Raw genomic sequence first — 21,621 nt, 5'->3', positions numbered from 1 at the left:
TAGAAGCTTCATTCCTTGAGGGATTTTAATTAAACTTAACACAATGATATAGGACAAGTTGGAGTTTCAAGGATTTAGGGTCAAGGTCACTGCTTCTTTTTTTAGTGGGGACCAGTATAGGGGTATGTATTGCTTTAGCAATATCCATTATGCTTGTTTACTTCAGCTTATTGTTTTTTAGGTCATTTTGAGGTGGTGTCTAATTGTAGTAGCTGGTGGCTACATCACTTAACAAGTTAATATAAGGAAGGCACATCTCATGTTATTCAAAAGATTTGGATTAAGTGACTTGCCTAAGGACAATGTAGGATATAGTCTGTTATCTCAGCTTCCTCAGAACTCCCCATGGGTAGGGATGGAGATCTCCATGGGTAGGGATGGTAATCTCCATGGGTAGGGATGGAGATCTCCATGGGTAGGGATGGTAATCTCCATGGGTAGGGATGGTAATCTCCATGGGTAGGGATGGAGATCTCCATGGGTAGGGATGGAATCTCCATGGGTATGGATGGAGATCTCCGTGGGTAGGGATGGAAATCTCCATGGGTAGGGATGGAGATCTCCATGGGTATGGATGGGAATCTCCATGGGTAGGGATGGAGATCTCCATGGGTAGGGATGGAGAATCTCCATGGGTATGGATGGAGATCTCCATGGGTAGGGATGGAGATCTCCATGGGTAGGGATGGAGATCTCCATGGGTAGGGAGGGAGATCTCCATGGGTAGGGATGGAGATCTCCATGGGTAGGGATGGAGATCTCCATGGGTAGGGATGGAGATCTCCATGGGTAGGGGATGGAGATCTCCATGGGTAGGGATGGAGATCTCCATGGGTAGGGATGGGAATCTCCATGGGTAGGGATGGAGATCTCCATGGGTAGGGATGGAAATCTCCATGGGTATGGATGGAGATCTCCATGGGTAGGGATGGAGATCTCCATGGGTAGGGATGGAGATCTCCATGTGTAGGGATGGAGATCTCCATAGGTAGGGGTTGAAATCTCCATGGATAGGGATGGGAATCTCCATGGGTAGGGATGGAAATCTCTATGGGTAGGGATGGAGATCTCCATGGGTAGGGATGGAGATCTCCATGAGTAGGGATGGAAATCTCCATGGGTAGGGATGGAAATCTCCATGGGTAGGGATGGAAATCTCCATGGGTATGGATGGAAATCTCCATGGGTATGGATGGAGATCTCCATGGGTAGGGATGGAGATCTCCATGGGTAGGGATGGAAATCTCCATGGGTAGGGATGGAGATCTCCATGGGTAGGGATGGAGATCTCCATGGGTAGGGATGGAGATCTCCATGGGTAGGGATGGAAATCTCCATAGGTAGGGATGGAAATCTCCATAGGTAGGGATGGAGATCTCCATAGGTAGGGGTTGAAATCTCCATGGATAGGGATGGGAATCTCCATGGGTAGGGATGGAAATCTCTATAGGTAGGGGTTGAAATCTCCATGGGTAGGGATGGAGATCTCCATGGGTAGGGATGGAAATCTCCATAGGTAGGGGTTGAAATCTCCATGGGTAGGGATGGAGATTTCCATGGGTAGGGATGGAGATTTCCATGGGTAGGGATGGAAATCTTCTTTGGTAGGGGTTGAAATCTCCATGGGCAGGGATGGAAATCTCCATGGGTAGGGATGGAGATCTCCATAGGTAGGGGTTGAAATCTCCATGGGTAGGGATGGAAATCTCCATGGGTAGGGGTTGAAATCCCTATGGGTAGCGATCAAACCACACATGAAATCTTCACCTCACTGTTAGATGGATGCTGTGTTAGCGGAGTATTTGCATCCCCTACCAATATAGTAGTATAATGTATTGTTAAAGGGAAAGTGGAATGTTTACAATGATATGTAATTATGCAATCCTATTCCAGGTGTATGAATATAATGATCCTATTTCAGGTATATCTTGTCCATTACCAAGTACAGAAAACAATGTTAGTACCAAATACAAGAGATTTCATGGACATGATGAGCTGTTTCACCTCCAGATCTTTTGTTCAGTTATCTTGTATATTTTAAGTGTATTTGTATTGACTATTCATAATATAAAACCATCATTAAAAGTTACTTTGTAATGAAACAAAACAGTTGGGAGACCCACATTCTGATATATTTTTAACAATATCACAAAGAGATTTTTTTGTCTTGTGAATGATCAAATGTTCATTTCATAATTTCTTTCCTTTCATATTCACCTGGATGTACAGAATGTAAGTATAATGTTCTTAATTACTACCCTGGTATTTTGACATGTGATACATTTAATGTGGTCATTTAATTGATATTACACTCCATTACCTCACTTGTGGCCTGTAGTTGAGCGTTCACCACTGTGAAGAAGGCTTTGGGTCTTCTTCTCTGGCTGAGGCATACCAGAGTAATGGTAATTTCTTCTCCTGCTTAGCGCTCAGCATTTTCGTGAGTGGGACGACTGGTTCGCCATTTGTCAGTATAATGTGACCGGGTGGGGTGTCCTGCTGGATATCTTCAGCTGTATACTTCAGTGAGGTAGCACTATAAGGTCGGAATCACTTCCGTGCTATTTCATGGCGACATGCAGGAACATACAGTAGCCTCCCAAAACACACATACACTCACCACACATACACAGCAGCCTCCCAAAACACACCTAGACTCACTACACATATACAGCAGCCTCTCAAAACACACCTACACTCACCACACAGATACAGTAGCCTCCCAAAACACACATACACTCACCACACATACACAGCAGCCTCCCAAAACACACCTAGACTCACCACACATATACAGCAGCCTCTCAAAACACACCTACACTCACCACACATATACAGCAGCCTCTCAAAACACACCTACACTCACCACACATATACAGCAGCCTCCCAAAACACACCTACACTCACCACACATATACAGTAGCCTCCCAAAACACACATACACTCACCACACATATACAGCAGCCTCTCAAAACACACATACACTCACCACACATATACAGCAGCCTCCCAAAACACACATACACTCACCACACATATACAGCAGCCTCTCAAAACACACATACACTCACCACACATATACAGCAGCCTCACAAAACACACATACACTCACCACACATATACAGCAGCCTCCCAAAACACACCTACACTCACCACACATATACAGCAGCCTCCCAAAACACACATACACTCACCACACATATACAGTAAACTCCCAAAACACACATACACTCACCACACATATGCAGCAGCCTCCCAAAACACACATACACTCACCACACATATACAGTAGACTCCCAAAAAACACATACACTTACCACACAGATAAGTCTTAATGACCATAGATGTTGACAGGTGTTAAACAATACAAACCAAACACTCTCAATCAAAACAAATATATTGTCAAGACCTCCATCAATGTGTTGTCTTTCTCTTTCCATGTGATGACCTTGTCCTTGGCTGTCGTTATTATCTACATCAGGGGGTAAGTTCACATTTTTACCTATTTATATATTTATATTTCTATGTATCATTATATAAAAATTCTCTTCAAATCCAACATATGAAGTTTTTTTCACAATCACAAAGATATAGAGGTCTTCATTATTTATGGTTATCAAATATCAGATAACATTGTTTTAGTATAGCTCATATAGACATATAGCCCTTTGTTTATTGTGTGTTCCATTGTCTGATACATATCTCATTGTTAGTGTTACCTGTCACTAGGAATGGTGGAGTGTCGGGTAATGGTATTCTGAGATGGGCCACACTTTATACAGAGTTATCCCCCTTTGTTCATTTGTTGTTACTCTGCCTTGATGATATATAGCTTACTAAGTATTCACTGTTTATGTCAGATAACTAGTGAAGGATACTAGACAGTTGATAATGGGAGATTATCACTTACAAATCATTATAGATATGAAGATGAGAGAGGTAGTTCTATGTTGGTTTTACTGTATACAAAGAAGTTTTAACCTTAGAAATCATTATAGATATAAAGATGAGAGAGGTAGTACTATGTTGGTTTTACTGTATACAAAAAGTTTACGACCTTAGAAATCATTATAGATATCATTAAGATGAGGAGTAATACATGTACTATATTGGTTTTATGACTGATACATGTCGCAGGTTTTATACGGTACGCTTTACTTTACAGGGCTATACACCTTTACACCTCGCCTCAATGCATGGCCATGAACAGATCATCGAACTACTAGTACAGACATTCAGTAAGTACATCAGGCGACCAATTTATTGACTTTATACAAATAATGCAGTCACAATGACCCTGGCATATTAGGGCGCTGCCTTCAAATAATCTGATTTACAAACCTTCTCTATATCAATGAGGTATCAAATCCCAAAGAGTTATGTTAAAAGCTAAAAATAAAAGTTACTGATACAATATCTGATATTAAGAAGGGTAATAAAATTTCGATTTTTCATTTCAGAAGCTGACCCAAACATTCGAGACTTCAGTGGCAAAAAGGCAAAGCAGTATCTACCCAACTCAGCATCCACCAAGGCCCAACGTAAGCAAATCATTCCTACGGTACCTAACCCCGGCCCAGGGGACATAACCCATGATCTAACATCCTCCGTCACCCTACAAGGGCCGGAGCTCCCATCCTCAGCTCGGTCCTCCCTGGTCCTCCGGAGGTCATCAGGGGTGGAGCCTAACTCCCGACAAAGTCTCCGATCTTCTATACAAATACAGCACCTCAGTATGGGTGGACTGTGACCTTCAACCTCTAATGGAATTTTACTAGTCACAAGAATGAGGTCCTTCTATTTCTTGTTTTTGACCTCTTTGCTCATGACTTTATATGCCAAGTTTGTTTTTTAAAAGATGCTTAAGTTTACCAGAAATATTGATTTGTTATTATAACTTGGTTCTATTGTCCTCAATGTAGCGAGTGAGGGGGTCATGTTGGGGGAGGAGCTAAGAGGCTCTTTACCCTCTAGCCCTATCTATTATTGACAGTTAATGTCTTTAGACAAGGGCTCAATGGTATCAACTTAACCTGATCTGTATAAAACAGACGTTACCTACAAGGCAGCAGAGAATGGTTTATTACTTTTGGTGTATACTTCTGGCTTGTTTCAATAATTGTTGCGTTACAAATGTTATATAAGACAATAGCCTTATTGATATGTGTGAACACTTTTCCTTGCCATACAAACTCATACTGGTGTTTATGCTGGACTGGTACATGTTATATTTTACTAAGATTGCTTAATTCTACTAAAATAATTATGAATGAATGAGAGGGAGAGAGAGAGATAATCACTATATAGGAGAGAGTGTGTTTGGGTGTGTATTGAAACAGGAACACAAGCCGTGATTGAGAAATGAATTTATAATTTAGTTTTAAGTGATGAACCGTACCCTCTGTTGTGTTACCTTAGTGTTATTTGTGAGCCAGACATTCTGGCTAATTATTTACAGAAAATATCTACAAAAAAGGTATACATTGTTGTACTGTGATGTAATGGAGGACAAATTGTAAAACAAAAGATATGGAAAGGGACTTAAGGCTAGAATTGCTTTAATTTTTCCACATTTTATCATTCAGAAACACTTTAGTTAGCTACTGGTTTACCACCAATATGACTCTGTCTATTAATAGGTTTTGTCTCACTGACTATAGTCCGTGTTCTGTAGGCTTTAGTTTACTGTCTACTTGACTTCGCCTATTGATAGGTTCATCTCACCAACTATAGTCAGTAGTTTACCACCTACATGACTCCGCCTATTGATAGGTTCATCTCACCAACTATAGTCAGTGGTTTACCACCTACATGACTCCGCCTATTGATAGGTTCATCTCACCAACTATAGTCAGTGGTTTACCACCTACATGACTCCGCCTATTGATAGTTTCATCTCACCAACAATAGTCAGTGGTTTACCGCCTACATGACTCCGACTATAGATAGTTTCGTCTCACCAACCATAGTCAGTGGTTTACCGCCTACATGACTCCGCCTATTGATAGTTTCGTCTCACCAACCATAGTCATTGGTTTATAATTACCGCCTACATGACTCCCGACTATAGATAGTTTCGTCTCACCAACCATAGTCATTGGTTTATAATTACCGCCTACATGACTCCGCCTATTGATAGTTTCGTCTCACCAACTATAGTCAGTGGTTTATCGCCTACATGACTCCGCCTATTGATAGTTTCGTCTCACCAACCATAGTCATTGGTTTATAATTACCGCCTACATGACTCCGCCTATTGATAGTTTCGTCTCACCAACAATAGTCAGTGGTTTACCGCCTACATGACTCTGCCTATTGATAGTTTCTCTCGCCAACTATAGTCAGTGGTTTATCGCCTACATGACTCCGCCTATTGATAGTTTCGTCTCACCAACTATAGTCAGTGGTTTACCGCCTACATGACTCCGCCTATTGATAGGTTCATCTCACCAACTATAGTCAGTGGTTTACCGCCTACATGACTCCGACTATAGATAGTTTCGTCTCACCAACTATAGTCAGTGGTTTATTGCCTACATGACTCCGCCTATTGATAGTTTCGTCTCACCAACAATAGTCAGTGGTTTACCGCCTACATGACTCCGCCTATAGATAGTTTCGTCTCACCAACTATAGTCAGTGGTTTATCGCCTACATGACTCCGCCTATTGATAGTTTCGTCTCACCAACTATAGTCAGTGGTTTACCGCCTACATGACTCCGCCTATTGATAGGTTCATCTCACCAACTATAGTCAGTGGTTTACCGCCTACATGACTCCGCCTATTGATAGTTTCGTCTCACCAGCCATAGTCAGTGGTTTACCGCCTACATGACTCCGCCTATTGATAGTTTCGTCTCACCAGCTGTAGTCTCTATGCTTTTTTGATGTTAAGACTTTACTCTATTTTAAACACTTAAGATTTAACTAGTTGTTAGCCTTCGGTGAGGATTTCAGGACACACAAAATATGATTCTTCTAGTCACCTAGTCACAACGTATATATCATAGTTTATTAATTGGTTTTTGTTATAATCACTTTCAAGTTTTTAGAGATTTTATTGTAGTTGATATAAAGAGACTATGTGATACCATTATATAATCTGTTTATCGTGTGCCTTGTTCTACAAAATAGATTTTAAAACATTTGTGATACAATTTATACTCATAATATATACCTATAGTTATCTTGTTCTCCATTTGATTTATTTTACTTTGTCTATAAATATTAGCCGCTTTCCATTTTTTTTTTATTTATTCTGCTTATTATTATAAACCTTTAAATACAAAATGCTTGCCAGTATCAAGGATATACAATTTTTTTTTTTTTTTTTTTTTTTAATTTAAAAAGTTATTAATTCGTTGGAATATACAAATGATATTATTTTTTTCTGTTTTACACAAAATATTAGCACTGATCATATACCTCCAATTTAAACTGTAGAGAATCTTTCTGTGTTGTCTCCAATATTTCAACCAGACAAGAAAATTAGACTTGAATTTCAAGTCAGATCTTCATTAAATGTGTTCGTATTTGATTTTGAATCACACCATATTGAATCAAACTAATTAAATGATTAAAAGTTGATATTGAATCACATGTTATCAAGAAATCATCAAGAAATCTGTGTCCACAGTGAAGGTTCTACCTTATAACATTTAGCTGTGTACTGAGTCTACCAGGCATTAAAACTCAGGTTAAGTTTGTGAGAGCTGTTGTCATTAACAGTTCACGAACCTTGCATGATTTTTGTTTTGGAAAATTGTTGAACACTAAATCAAGTAATAATGATTAATCACTTTACACTATGAAAATGACACTGTTACACAGCAGCATGCCTTCAACAGTGTTTTCACCACCACCCCTGTCCTGTGTAATAGACAGTGATTTCACCACCACCCCTGTCCTGTGTAATAGACAGTGTTTTCACCACCACCCCTGTCCTGTGTAATAGACAGCTGTGATGTATACTATACCATATGTGTTCCACCTCTCCAAACTGGTGTCATATAACATCATTATTATATTACAGAAAACGTCTGTGTAGTGAAGATAATGCTAGAGATCATGTTGTGACGGTTGATTTACATGTTTATTCCAGCGAGTTTAAATTGTTTATTATAGTTGTCTATACAAGAGATTACTAGAATGTAAAATGGAAATTATTATTTATAGATTTTTTAAATGAAATTGTACTTCCAGTGAGATAATTACCTGTAATGTTTAGACTAGATGTGTGACGTTTGATATATTCAACTTGTTTTATGTTTTTATCTGTAGCGCTGATGCTAGAATCTGGTAAATGTTGATTAATTACTGATATATAAATTCAATGTGTAGAATGACATTCTTCTGACTCTTCCACATTTGTCTCCATTTTTCTTAATTTTCAGTCAGTGACGACAGTTATTGTATAGTTCTTGGTCATTGAATTGTCAATGGTTATTGTATAATTCTCAGTCAATGACAGCAGTTATTGTATAATTCTCAGTCAATGACAGCAGTTATTGTATAATTCTCAGTCAATGACAGCAGTTATTGTATAATTTTCAGTGAATAACGACGAATATTATCTCCCCTGAATGATCATCTGCCCCTTGCAGGACAGATTTTGATAGTATGATACGATGACACCAGTAGTATAATGACGTCAGTAGTATAATGATGTCAGTAGTATAATGACGTCAGTAGTATAATGATGTCGTCAGTAGTATAATGACGTCAGCAGTATAATGACGTCAGCAGTATAATGATGTCAGTAGTATAATGACGTCAGCAGTATAATGCCGTCAGCAGTATAATGACGTCAGTAGTATAATGCCATCAGCAGTATAAGGACGTCAGTATGACAATATGATATAAAACAAAACATGTTGTACCTAATTTTATATATCAAAAGATTCAAAAATTCACATTTTCACACATTGTAGTCCGTTTCCATTTCCATTTACATCATTGATTTGCCAAAGTCCACTGCCTTTCAAAAGTCTGGATGTGCATGTTAAATATGTCCAGAACCTTAAAAATCAGTTCATTTTACTTTACAGTTGTTTATAACCTACAGGAAAATCCTACCAGGCTATACTATCATGTTGTAATGTGTGTTTTACCATTTTATCATTAACAGGGTGTGCTTACAAGCGAGGAACGATTAGACATAATCCGCAAAATGAGGTCTTCTTATATAGTTTATCCTTAAACCCTGAATGATCATCATATTAATTTATTTACACTGCAGATTTCATTTGCTTGTCGTAATTACATTAGACAGGTATGAAGTTCAATGATTAGGTGACCGACAGCATTATTATGACACGCCAGCATTCAGACTGACCGTACACTGACCTCATTTGCATATTTCAAACAATGCATTGCAGCTGTGCGTTTGTGCTTTGTAATGTCTTTCCCTGTTTACACTTATGTATTAGAATGATTTTGGCATGACATTTTTTTACCTCGTTCCTCTGATCTACACGTTCAGTGGATCTGTTAATTAGGACAGCGTTAAAGCCATGACTATGAACAGTATTATCAAATCATATGGCCCCAATTCAATGAATTCTGTAAGTCCTCAAATTGGAGTTTAACTTTATAAAAATATTTGCATGAAATATTTCTAGGACGCTTTATTATTATCATGATTATAAAACCTCACAAACTTATTGATTATAAAACCTCACAAACTTATTGATTATAAAACCTCTCAAACTTATTGGTTATAAAACCTCACACACTTATTGATTATAAAACCTCACAAACTTATTGATTATAAAACCTCACAAACTTATTGGTTATAAAACCTCACAAACTTACTGGTTATAAAACATCACAAACTTATTGGTTATAAAACCTCACAAACTTATTGGTTATAAAACCTCACAAACTTATTGGTTATAAAACCTCGCAAACTTATTTATTATAAAACCTCACACACTTATTGGTTATAAAACCTCACATACTTATTGGTTATAAAACCTCACATACTTATTGGTTATAAAACCTCACAAGCAATAAAAACTATACAAACTATACTAACAAATATGTGACATGCCGAGACTACCCCGTTAGATTGGGTGTTGTAGTAATAGCACACTAAACTGTCAGACATGAACAAGCTCCCCCTACCTGATCATGTTGCTTTCTCCCTTTAATGCCAAAACTTTAATACATAATATTAGTAACAGTTGGCAAACTAAACTATACAACTGCATAAAGATAGTAACATATTGAAGATTGCTCATTTACTGCACATTAAATAAAAGTGAGATAAGTGATGCATGAAACAATGTACAAAATGATGAATCAACATGTTGTGAGATGATCTCAGCACGTTTATTCTGGCATGGCCTCACTGGACTGACTATCACAATATGCATGTTAACATGTGTGGCATGACTGAAAATTGCCCGATATTGATATGTCGTTAATGTAATATACTCGCAGTAAATATGGTGGATTCTAGTTAATATTACCTAACATACAGTCTCAGTCAATGTAAGTCATGATCCTTCCAATACACTAAGTTTAATTTGCAATTAAGGCCTCTGGTTCAGAAATATCAATTAACTTACTTTGATTTGCTAACTACTGCAGCATTAAAAAATTTACATTTATTTATCACTTTGTCATGTTTTACAGTTTTTTCTGTTTGTATTTGAATATAAAAACAATTGTTTTGAATATGTATATATATATAGATAAAACTGTCTTCCTTCGTCATTTGTGTTTCTAAGCTATATATAGATAAAACAATATATACATACCTGGTAAATTACTGATACAATTAGTTATCAGCAGGTAAAATTCACAAGTCACCTGTATTGATAGATACAACGTGCTGATTTAATGGAAAGCGAAACATGATTGATTTCTCTTAATATTCATGATAATTTCCAACATATGTATTGGTAGGACTGCCACGCCCCCCTGTATTGGTAGGACTGCCACGCCCCCCTGCAGCCTCGCTTTATCTGCTTGTATCATAACCCTGTCGTTAGTCTACAGCTGATCTCGGTTTACAGAGTTGTTGCATCTGTACTGAGTAATGGGTTAGTTGATTGAAATGTTCATTTATTATTTGTTATATTAAGTACATGTATTTATGTATTTTGTGTTTTTGCCTTTCTTGTGTTTTTATATTTTGAAAATTGTTGTATGCATATTAATGGCAATAATTACAAAAATGTCTTCTGTGTTGTCTACTTACATAAAAATCTATTGTTAAACTTACATAAAAATCTATTGTTCTACTTACATAAAAAAACTATTGTTCTACTTACATAAAAAAGTATTGTTGCTGCCTAAAATGCTATGCTCACTCATTTCATCAACTATTTCAAATGCATAATTTGTTTCTGTGTAATTATGTACAGTAGAACTAAGGTACTGTGTGGCACGTTTACCTGTGACTGTAGATTGTACTGAAAATGTATGTGTAACTTAAAATTAAAACCGGTAAAGTAAATTATCTCCCTTCACAGAGTGTGTATCTGTTTAAATACCTGGTAATTCCGTTTCACCTTATTTTTGCTTTGACTTTGAAGAATTTTTTTTGTACAATAATAACAAATGAAAATGTTTGTATGTGAAGAAATAATGTGCAAAATTATTTTAAATTAAGATATTTGTCAAAACTAAACTAAAAACACTTATACATACAAAAAAAATATCAATACAGTAACAATCCAGCTCTGTGAACAAAGCTTAGAATGTGAACTTAGACACTTTCCTAAAATGCCCCACCTATTTCTTTGTTAAATAGGCCATACACCTTAGTTCTACTGTACGGAATTTAATGATGTAACTAATATATACAGACAATAATAAACTGTTATATCAAATGTATTTGTTTTGTTTCTTCTGTAATGCATACTTTTGTCAGTCTACCACAACATCTCTTAAAGAGTTTTTCATCGATGTCATACATTATTGTATTGATAGACAGACTTGTAAAAACATGGACTGGGTTCGAAAAAATGCGATGGTATTTAAAAAGGTGGACATTTCTGATTTAGTTTATATAAGTTCAAACTTACTTATGGATATCTCTTCTACTTTAGGTATTACATGAAAGTTTATTTTAATTTCCAATGAATAAAAAATAACAAATATCTGTTTTATTTGGAAATATTGTAAAATTAACTAGAAATATTACTTGTAGACCTGGGTGGGATAGTACTTTGATCTGTTTTTGAGCCTTTATTCATGGACAAGACTTGGACCTTTTGAAGTTTCTCTTGAAAACCAACTTACTATCAACATTTTAGAAGGTTATCAACCTCTACCATTAAGATTGAAAAAACATGTGGATTATAAAGGAAAAACAGGATCTAAAAACAGATTCTAAAATTAGAAAACCTTCATCTGTGTACAAATTTAAAGGTCAAATCCATATCACAATGATGTGCATGTTTCATGTAAATTGATTTTTATCTTTTAGAAGAAAGGTTTACTTTTATATAATTATAATTGAGTGACCTCTGAGTGTCCGAGGATCTCCTCGTTATGGTATTTGTGTAAGTACTTTTTGTTTATTTGGTATGATGTGTTTTTCCTACCCACATATTATTTAGTAAGTAGACAGTTGTCTCCCTTCCTTTGAAACCTTACTACACTTTCAGTAGGGGACTGGGTCTCTCTAGTTTTATATTATCTGTATATATAACTATCTCTATCAATTTTGATTGCATAGTATTTCATTTTGACTTAATTAATTAATTTTCAAGGTTATTTTTTAGAAGAAAACATTAAGAACATCATATTTTTTTCTTTTTTAAAGTGTATATTCTAATGTAAAAGGTATTTTCATAATTTGATTAACAAATACTTTTTTTAATGAATCATGTTCCAGTAATTTGATTAATGAATCGGGTAGCAGTAATTTGCACTCTTGCCCTATTTCACTCCTTCATCCTTGCATCAGTCTCTGGAATGAAGACACATATCTATAACCTGTCTGCAGTGTTTGTACTGCCAGGATGCTGTGTCTGTAGTATACAACTCTAGCCTAGTCCAGTAACAAAAGTGTGATCGTCCAGACCTATATTAGATACAGAGAAGAAATCTTACTGTAACCTGGAAATAAGTGTCTACACCTAGGACGAGAAAAGATGTTGAAAGTTCCAGGAATGATTTCATGTTTATGTTTAAATGTTTTATCCAAGTAAACTATTTATCTAGACAGAAACCAAGGAGGAAGAAATATGATAATGACTTGTTGGTTTATTAGATGATTCTCAAATTATTTTCCAAATTTAAATCTGACCTTGTAATTATGTTTTGTTGTGAATGTCATGATTTCTCTAATTCCTGGTGGACTTTGTTTCTAAGACAATGATGTCTGACCAGCGATGATTTATGATGTACCTATTTTTCACTATAACTGCAATGATGTGTTGTTTTCTCCCTAATAACTTGTATTTGCTCTGCCAGAGGAGGTGTTGCCATTTTGTTACAAAGCATGAATTGTTTAAAGTACAGTTTATATTCTTAATTAATTTTAAACTAAACTAATTACAGGGTGTACTAATTACAGGGTGTACTAATTACAGGGTGTGCTTAAATATATATAATTACAGGGTTGTACAATATTATATTTAGAACAGTAGTGTTGAGAAGTTTCTGCAAAATTTTATTAGTCTACTGTCTTATGAAGACTTTGTTTTACGTAGGAAACAAATTCACTATGCGTAATTATGTAAAATCAATTAGCTTTAGGTGTTAGATGAAAAGTACGTCTATTCATGTAAAATCGATTAGCTTCAGGTGTCTGATGAAATGTACACCCCTTAATTAATACATCTAGTAGTTCTATATAATATCTATATTCCATATTGATCATACATATTGACATCGGTCAACAAAGCAAGATGAAAGTGTTTAATCTCTTTCTGATTTTGTCCTGTGTATAGCAGATAGGCCCTTTTACTACGTGTAATCAACAGTACAGCACAATGATGAATTTTTAATCCTGATTATGAACTAACTTGATGTTACAATTTCAGCATATTAAACCACAAGTACTAGAATGGCTTACTGGCATATATAATCATAAAAACAGTAAAGGAATTGAATTATAACTTTTATTTTATCTTGTTTACCAACAGTCAGACAGCTGTAGTATTACGGTCTATAAATCTATAACAGAATATTCTTGTTTCAGAGATGATACTGTTTCTACTTAACAAAAAATACCAGATGGTTTCAACTACAAACAATTAAAGTTTGTTATGTTTAGGGCTGTATTCTGACACCTTTCTATATCCTCAGCTGTTCACAAACATATAGTAAGATCAGTTAGGGCTAATATCTATCTTCTAAATAATTCTCAAACAACAAAGCCTGATTCTCTAACACATCAACAACCTCTGTCAGGTTATAGTTTACAATTAATTAGGTGATATGGTAAAACCCAGTACAGTAAACTCCAAGTTTACTAGACATAGAAGGGAATAGTTTTGTTTATACTGTGAAACTTTTTCTTTTACAGAAATGTTGCTTTCCCGGCGACTTGGTGCTTCCTTAGGTAAGTCTTGAACAGCGAGTTTCTACATTTTCTTTCGCAAGGCTGCTGGACATATTCCTTTGGTGATTTATGTCTGTTATAAACTTTCTGTCCAGTCATGATATTTTAGTCTAGACACTTTGCTACAAACATATTGGGAATACTATGCTGACTTAACGATATCTGACTTACAAATCAGTTGGTAAATGTTAGATGTAATTGTAGCTCTCCGACCACTGTCAGTACTCAAATGTTAGATGTAATTGTAGCTCTCCGACCATGGTCAGTACTCAAATGTTAGATGTAATTGTAGCTCTCCGACCACTGTCAGTACTCAAATGTTAGATGTAATTGTAGCTCTCCTACCATGGTCAGTACTCAAATGTTAGATGTAATTGTAGCTCTCCGACCACTGTCAGTACTCAAATGTTAGATGTAATTGTAGCTCTCCGACCACTGTCAGTACTCAAATGTTAGATGTAATTAGCTCTCCGACCACTGTCAGTACTCAAATGTTAGATGAAATCGTAGCTCTCCGGCCACTGTCAGTACTCAAATGTTAGATGTAATTAGCTCTCCGACCACTGTCAGTACTCACATGTTAGATGTAATTGTAGCTCTCCGACCATGGTCAGTACTCAAATGTTAGATGTAATTGTAGCTCTCTGACAACTGTCAGTACTCAAATGTTAGATGTAATTGTAGCTCTCCGACCATGGTCAGTACTCAAATGTTAGATGTAATTGTAGCTCTCCGACTACTGTCAGTACTCAAATGTTAGATGTAATTGTAGCTCTCCGACCACTGTCAGTACTCAAATGTTAGATGTAATTGTAGCTCTCCGACCACTGTCGGTACTCAAATATTAGATGTAATTGTAGCTCTCCGACCACTCAGTACTCAAATGTTAGATGTAATTGCAGCTCTTTGACCACTGTCAGTACTCAAATGTTAGATGTAATTGTAGCTCTCCGACCACTGTCAGTACTCAAATGTTAGATGTAATTATAGCTCTCCGACCATGGTCAGTACTCAAATGTTAGATGTAATTGTAGCTCTCCGACCATGGTCAGTACTCAAATGTTAGATGTAATTGTAGCTCTCTGACCACTGTCAGTACTCAATTGTTAGATGTAAATTGTAGCTCTCCGACCACTGTCAGTACTCAAATGGTTCTCTGACAACTGTCAGTACTCAAATGTTAGATGTAATTGTAGCTCTCCGACCATGGTCAGTACTCAAATGTTAGATGTAATTGTAGCTCTCCGACTACTGTCAGTACTCAAATGTTAGATGTAATTGTAGCTCTCCGACCACTGTCAGTACTCAAATGTTAGATGTAATTGTAGCTCTCCGACCACTGTCGGTACTCAAATATTAGATGTAATTGTAGCTCTCCGACCACTCAGTACTCAAATGTTAGATGTAATTGCAGCTCTTCGACCACTGTCAGTACTCAAATGTTAGATGTAATTGTAGCTCTCCGACCACTGTCAGTACTCAAATGTTAGATGTAATTATAGCTCTCCGACCATGGTCAGTACTCAAATGTTAGATGTAATTGTAGCTCTCCGACCATGGTCAGTACTCAAATGTTAGATGTAATTGTAGCTCTCTGACCACTGTCAGTACTCAATTGTTAGATGTAATTGTAGCTCTCCGACCACTGTCAGTACTCAAATGTTAGATGTAATTGTAGCTCTCCGACCACTGTCAGTACTCAAATGTTAGATGTAATTGTAACTCTCCGACCACCGTCAGTACTCAAATGTTACGTAAAATATAATCAGCTGTGTCTATCTAGTGCATGTCAAGTTGTACAGAATTCATCTCACTGCTGCCTATATATAAATATATATATCTATTGATCAGTATCTCAATGAGTTGTTTTGCTGTCTTGAACTTTTTATATAAGCTAGTACTACAAGTGCAGTGAAACCTGTCCAATCTGACACCCTTTGGGGCTCAAATTTTTGTTCAGAAGAAAATAAATATCAAAATTAACCAGTATTGTTTTTGGGTCAGATTATACAAGTTTCATTGTTCATCAGTGCATGCAGTGTTGCCAGAGACACAAGACCCTGTATTTTTATCTGGTCCTAAATCAATACCTGGTCATAACTTTATCTATATTGCAGTTCAGTACTATTTAATTGTCCTGTAATAAGTCCACTGCCTCTATTAATTGAAAGTTTATATGTTGTTGACCAGGGCTTATTACAGGACAAACAGAGTATATTCTATAATCTTATAAGACCTACGTTTTTCTCCTCTTTTAAGATCGAAGCTTTTCTCAGATTTCTCCTTGTTATATATATTTTGGAGTCTTACAAACCTGGCGGTCCTGTGGTAGAGAGCATGCTTTAGTCTGTATATAGACACTGTACTACTTGCTTGTTAACTTGCAGTATCAAGCAGATCTTTAGATGACTCCTTTTTAAGAAGTACTTCCTTTAGAAAGAGCAATCGTGCAAAAGCCATCACATCACTCATACAAACAACATCTGCGGGAATGAGGAAGGCTATGCTCCGGACAAGTTGGCAGGGATCCTCAGAGAACATGTCGAGCGACCGCGCCCGGGGTCTACGGTCACGAAGTCCAAGCACCACACCACCGGGGAGTGCTGGTCCCTCCCCTCAGACTCCTCGGCGAGGCGTTGTAAGTGTATACATCTAAGAAATAACATTTTGTTGGGGACACTACAACAACAATCATGGCACTGTGTTGTTCTACAATATACCGTGGCTCCATCATATTTATATTTGCTGGTAGTGTAATATGCCTTACTACCTGTAAGTATAAATTCTAAGCACACGTACTGCATGTTTAGGTCACAAAACATAAATGAAATCACTGTTAATAACTCCAGTTAACACTCTTTATATTAGAACCTCCTTAATCTGTAAAGTTCACTTCCATCACGCATGACAATAAGAGTGTAAAAGGTTACAGAATCATTTCTATGTGTCAGCCAGTCAGCTACCTACCTGACCCTGGGTCAAAGCTGGAAAACTGGTGCCCTCCCATCAGATAGCTGGAAAGTACAATTTTTGTAGGTATCTTGTTTAAAATGCTGATATTTCTTCTGAAAAGGATGTATATGTTTATACTTTTAGAGCGCAGGGGATCTCATGCCACCTCCAACTGCGCCAGTCAGACGGAGTCGACACCACCAGGAACGAACAGGAAGTAGAGAAAGTCTGGAGGAAGAAGAAACCAGACGGTAGAACAATCTTGTCTAAGAATCACGGTTGCATGTTTTCACTAGCTAGTCGCCATGAGTGATAATTACTGTAATTCTTGGTCAGTTTCTAGTATACAAACATGTATACATTTCTGTGCCTTTACATTCAGTCTCTGTGAAGGCAAGTGACTTTTAATGGAAGTAGCATTAGTATTAGTGAGACAGGTAAAAACCACATAATATATCAGTACTCGTGTTGTACAATTTATAGGAACACTTTTTACATAACTGTGTGATTTTTTTGTGTGGATTTCCTTGCCTTGCTTGTGATAATACATATGAATGTCATAGTTGTTAATGGGCAGTAAGAAGGTATGCTAGTCTACAAAACCTGGGTTTTATTTTTCAGTATGATTATATACAATGTTGATACTGTACTTGAATTTCTCTTAAGAGTCCTTTCAGGGAGCCGATAGTCATGAAAAGCTCTTGAATTTTTACTTTGTGGACTTGAAAAACATAAACCTTACCTTTGACTTTGAAAAGCCATGAATCTTGGCCCATGACATTGAAAAACTCTTGAATTTTTGCTATATTAACTTTTAAAGCCTTTAAAGATGTCATGGTTTGAGAAAAAGTACATTTCAATCCAAATTTGAAAAAAAAAATCATTGTTTAAATCTATTGTTTTTAAATTTCAAGATAAATTGTATCTATAAATCACGCATGAAAAGATTGAAGCCATGCGGTATCAAAAGTCATTAACATAAAATATCTCTACAATGATTAGGTTTTCATGTACAATTGCAGAATTCTGTTAGGATAAAGATCTTTATGTATTTCCAAATAACAAAGATTACAGTCCCTGATACACTGGGATTAAGGACTAAATTTCTTTACTTCTTTATTCCAGAATAATGGTAGCCAGATCTGAATCAGAACCCAACTTTGGAATTGTGAATTCAAGCAAAAAGACGTACATTTGAAGAAACAAATTTTAGAATTTTTTTATCAAATTGAGATTAACAGGGAAAAAAAAACAGAAAAGAAATATGAGATTATGTGTATGCATTCACAATAGTCTTGGATTACAAATATACATGTATTTTATTTAGGCATATACAGTATACCAGTACCTATTATCCTCTTACTGGTGGAACATACCATCAAATGTGGATTCCATCAAACTTCTGATGACGGTTCCATTATAAACTGTCATTAGTGGATCATATCACCAAGGGTGGATTCCATCAAACTTCTGATGACGGTTCCATTATAAACTGTCATTAGTGGATCACATCACCAAGTGTGGATTCTGTCCAACTATTGATGACGGTTCCGTCATGCTCTCACTGGTTGATCATATCATCAAGTGTGGATTCCATCAAACTTCTGATGACGGTTTCATCATAAACTGTCATAAGTGGATCACATCACCAAGTGTGGATTCTGTCCAACTATTGATGACGGTTCCGTCATGCTCTCACTGGTTGATCATATCACCAAGTGTGGATTCCATCAAACTTCTAATGATGGTTCCATCATAAACTGTCATTAGTGGATCACATCACCAAGTGTGGATTCTGTCCAACTATTGATGACGGTTCCGTCATGCTCTCACTGGTTGATCATATCACCAAGTGTGGATTCCATCAAACTTCTGATGATGGATCTGTTATTCTCTCACTGGTGGATCATATCACCAAGTGTGGATTCTGTCCAACTATTGATGACGGTTCTGTCATGCTCTCAATGGTGGATCATATCACCAAGTGTGGATTTTATTTTAACTACTACTACTAAAATATTAATGATGATGAAATATATTTTGTAATTAAGTGATATTCCATGAATGTACTCTCAATATGTTACTTTTTCTTTGACATAAGGACAAAGATCTGGAATAGTGGTGATTGTTGTTATATTGATTTGTTTGTTGTTGTGTCCTGTTAAGTATAATGTTCCAGCTTTGTTCTTGTAACTCTATATCATTTACATATCAAATAATCTTCTTCGGTTGTGGAAATTACTGATGACAGACCACAGGGTTTCATTGTTAGCTCACCTGTTCTGAGGACAAATGAGTTTAAGTCCATTGTGTTTGGCATCATCTAACCAAGAGGATTGAGGTTGTGATATTTTACCTGTAACATGCTGGAATGAAGACATTTTAAGTTTGGAATCTACATGAATCACCTGGATAAACATAGATAGTTGCATGAGTAAAATCATAGGAACAAATACCAAATCCACTTTTCATATATATATTGTATATGTACATATAAACATATATATATTGACAATGGATTGGAAATTCAGCCAAGTCCCTTTGAATTCAATCTTTCAATGAAGTTTATAATTTTGTCGGAAATGTCCTCTTAATGAATTTGATGACTAACTTAGAAGTTTACAGATTACAGGTGAGCTATACGGACTCACGTTCATTTTCTGATTTAATGTTTATTACACACCTGTATTTATACAGGTAACGTGAAACATGTGTACACACCTGTATGTGTGTATAACAGAGGGACGTGTGTGTACATGTATGTGGTTGTAACAGAAAGTGTGACATACGTGTGTGAAGACAGTTAAACTAAGATGACTACTATAAGTCTGTGATTCCATTAGTGTATTGTTTTAGCTATGTAATAGTCATACTTTGTATCTTTGTTAAGACAATAAAGACATGTTACTGGATAGATTAGTCTTTTTGTCATTAATTAGTACCCTGCCACAGGCGGACGCGGATGTGGGGGAGGGGGGGGATCAATCATGCCCTGTACTTATCACTCTGTCTGTCCTTCCATCCATCTGTCTGAAACACTTGGGTGTCTGCTTCAAGACTTTGTAACTAGTTATAATGAAGGGATAAAACTTTGCCAGATTCTAAACCACTATAAGAAGGTGGGTCACATTCCAAAATCATGTCGTCCTTCAAAGGTCAAGTTAATCCATCTTAGGGTTTTTCATGGAGTCCCAATATTTGTTCCATTTTTTAATTTTAATTTTTTAATGGGACCCTGATATTGAGCTACAGAAAATTGCATAAACTTCATCATGTTAATAGCTTTGTAACCAGTTGTAGTATTGTAAAGAGATGAAGTTTGGGATGATTGTTAACAAGTATAAGAATATGAGTCACATACTTAATTTATATTGTCCTTCAAAGGTCAAGGTCTTAAACTTGTCTCATTGTACCCTATATGATGTCTGCTCCATTTTTTTTTATAGAAAGTTAATTCATGACATTACCAGACATACCCGTATTGTAGATTTGTTACTGTCAGGATCGCTGTCTGTCATCCTCCATTGTCAGTGTTGTCCCTCTATGATAATCTACACATCCTTCAGAACCGAGTTGATATAATTCAACATGCTTTCAGGGTTTCTTAATCAGGGCATGGAGATGTGTAGCGATGGAGTTTTTAGAGATGGTTTCCATCTCTAGGTCATCTATCTAGTTAAACTAAACTGTTCTGCCAAATGAGCTCATGTCATGTAGCAGTGTGTATAGGTTCAACATCTGTGGCTGGATGGAGGGACAAACACAGTTAGTGCTGGCTGGATAGTGGGACATAGACATTAGTGGGACTAACAGATTAGTGTGGACTTAATAGTGGGACTAACAGATTAGTGGTGACTGGATGGTGAGACTAAGAGATTAGTGGTGACTGGATAGTGAGATTAACAGATTAGTGGTGACTGGATAGTTGGACTTACATATTAGTGGGGACTGGATAGTGGGACTTACAGATTAGTGGTGACTGGATAGTGGGACTAACAGATTAGTGGTGACTGGATAGTGGGACTAACAGATTAGTGGTGACTGGATAGTTGGACATACAGATTAGTGGGAACTGGATAGTGGATTAACAGATTAGTGAGGACTGGATAGTGGAACTAACAGATTAGTGGTGACTGGATAGTGG

At 36.6% G+C, this 21,621-nt stretch overlaps 1 protein-coding gene across 1 annotated transcript in view; it reads left to right on the top strand.

The window, feature by feature from the left end:
- The window catches only part of LOC117338497 (ankyrin repeat domain-containing protein SOWAHB-like), a 30,466-nt gene extending 10,075 nt beyond the window's left edge, over nt 1-20,391 (top strand). The window contains exons 9-16 of the mRNA XM_033899853.1: nt 2,230-2,232; nt 3,482-3,484; nt 4,166-4,238; nt 4,461-4,541; nt 14,490-14,525; nt 16,913-17,163; nt 17,622-17,728; nt 18,603-20,391. Of these exons, the coding sequence (XP_033755744.1) occupies nt 2,230-2,232; nt 3,482-3,484; nt 4,166-4,238; nt 4,461-4,541; nt 14,490-14,525; nt 16,913-17,163; nt 17,622-17,728; nt 18,603-18,675 (627 nt within the window). The 3' untranslated portion in view covers nt 18,676-20,391. The remainder of the gene's footprint in view (nt 1-2,229; nt 2,233-3,481; nt 3,485-4,165; nt 4,239-4,460; nt 4,542-14,489; nt 14,526-16,912; nt 17,164-17,621; nt 17,729-18,602) is intronic.
- Nucleotides 20,392-21,621: the final 1,230 nt, after the last annotated feature.

Source organism: Pecten maximus, chromosome 11 (assembly GCF_902652985.1).
Source record: "Pecten maximus chromosome 11, xPecMax1.1, whole genome shotgun sequence".
NCBI classification, from domain to species: Eukaryota; Metazoa; Mollusca; class Bivalvia; order Pectinida; family Pectinidae; genus Pecten; species Pecten maximus.
This window is presented reverse-complemented; position numbering and strand designations above follow the sequence as displayed.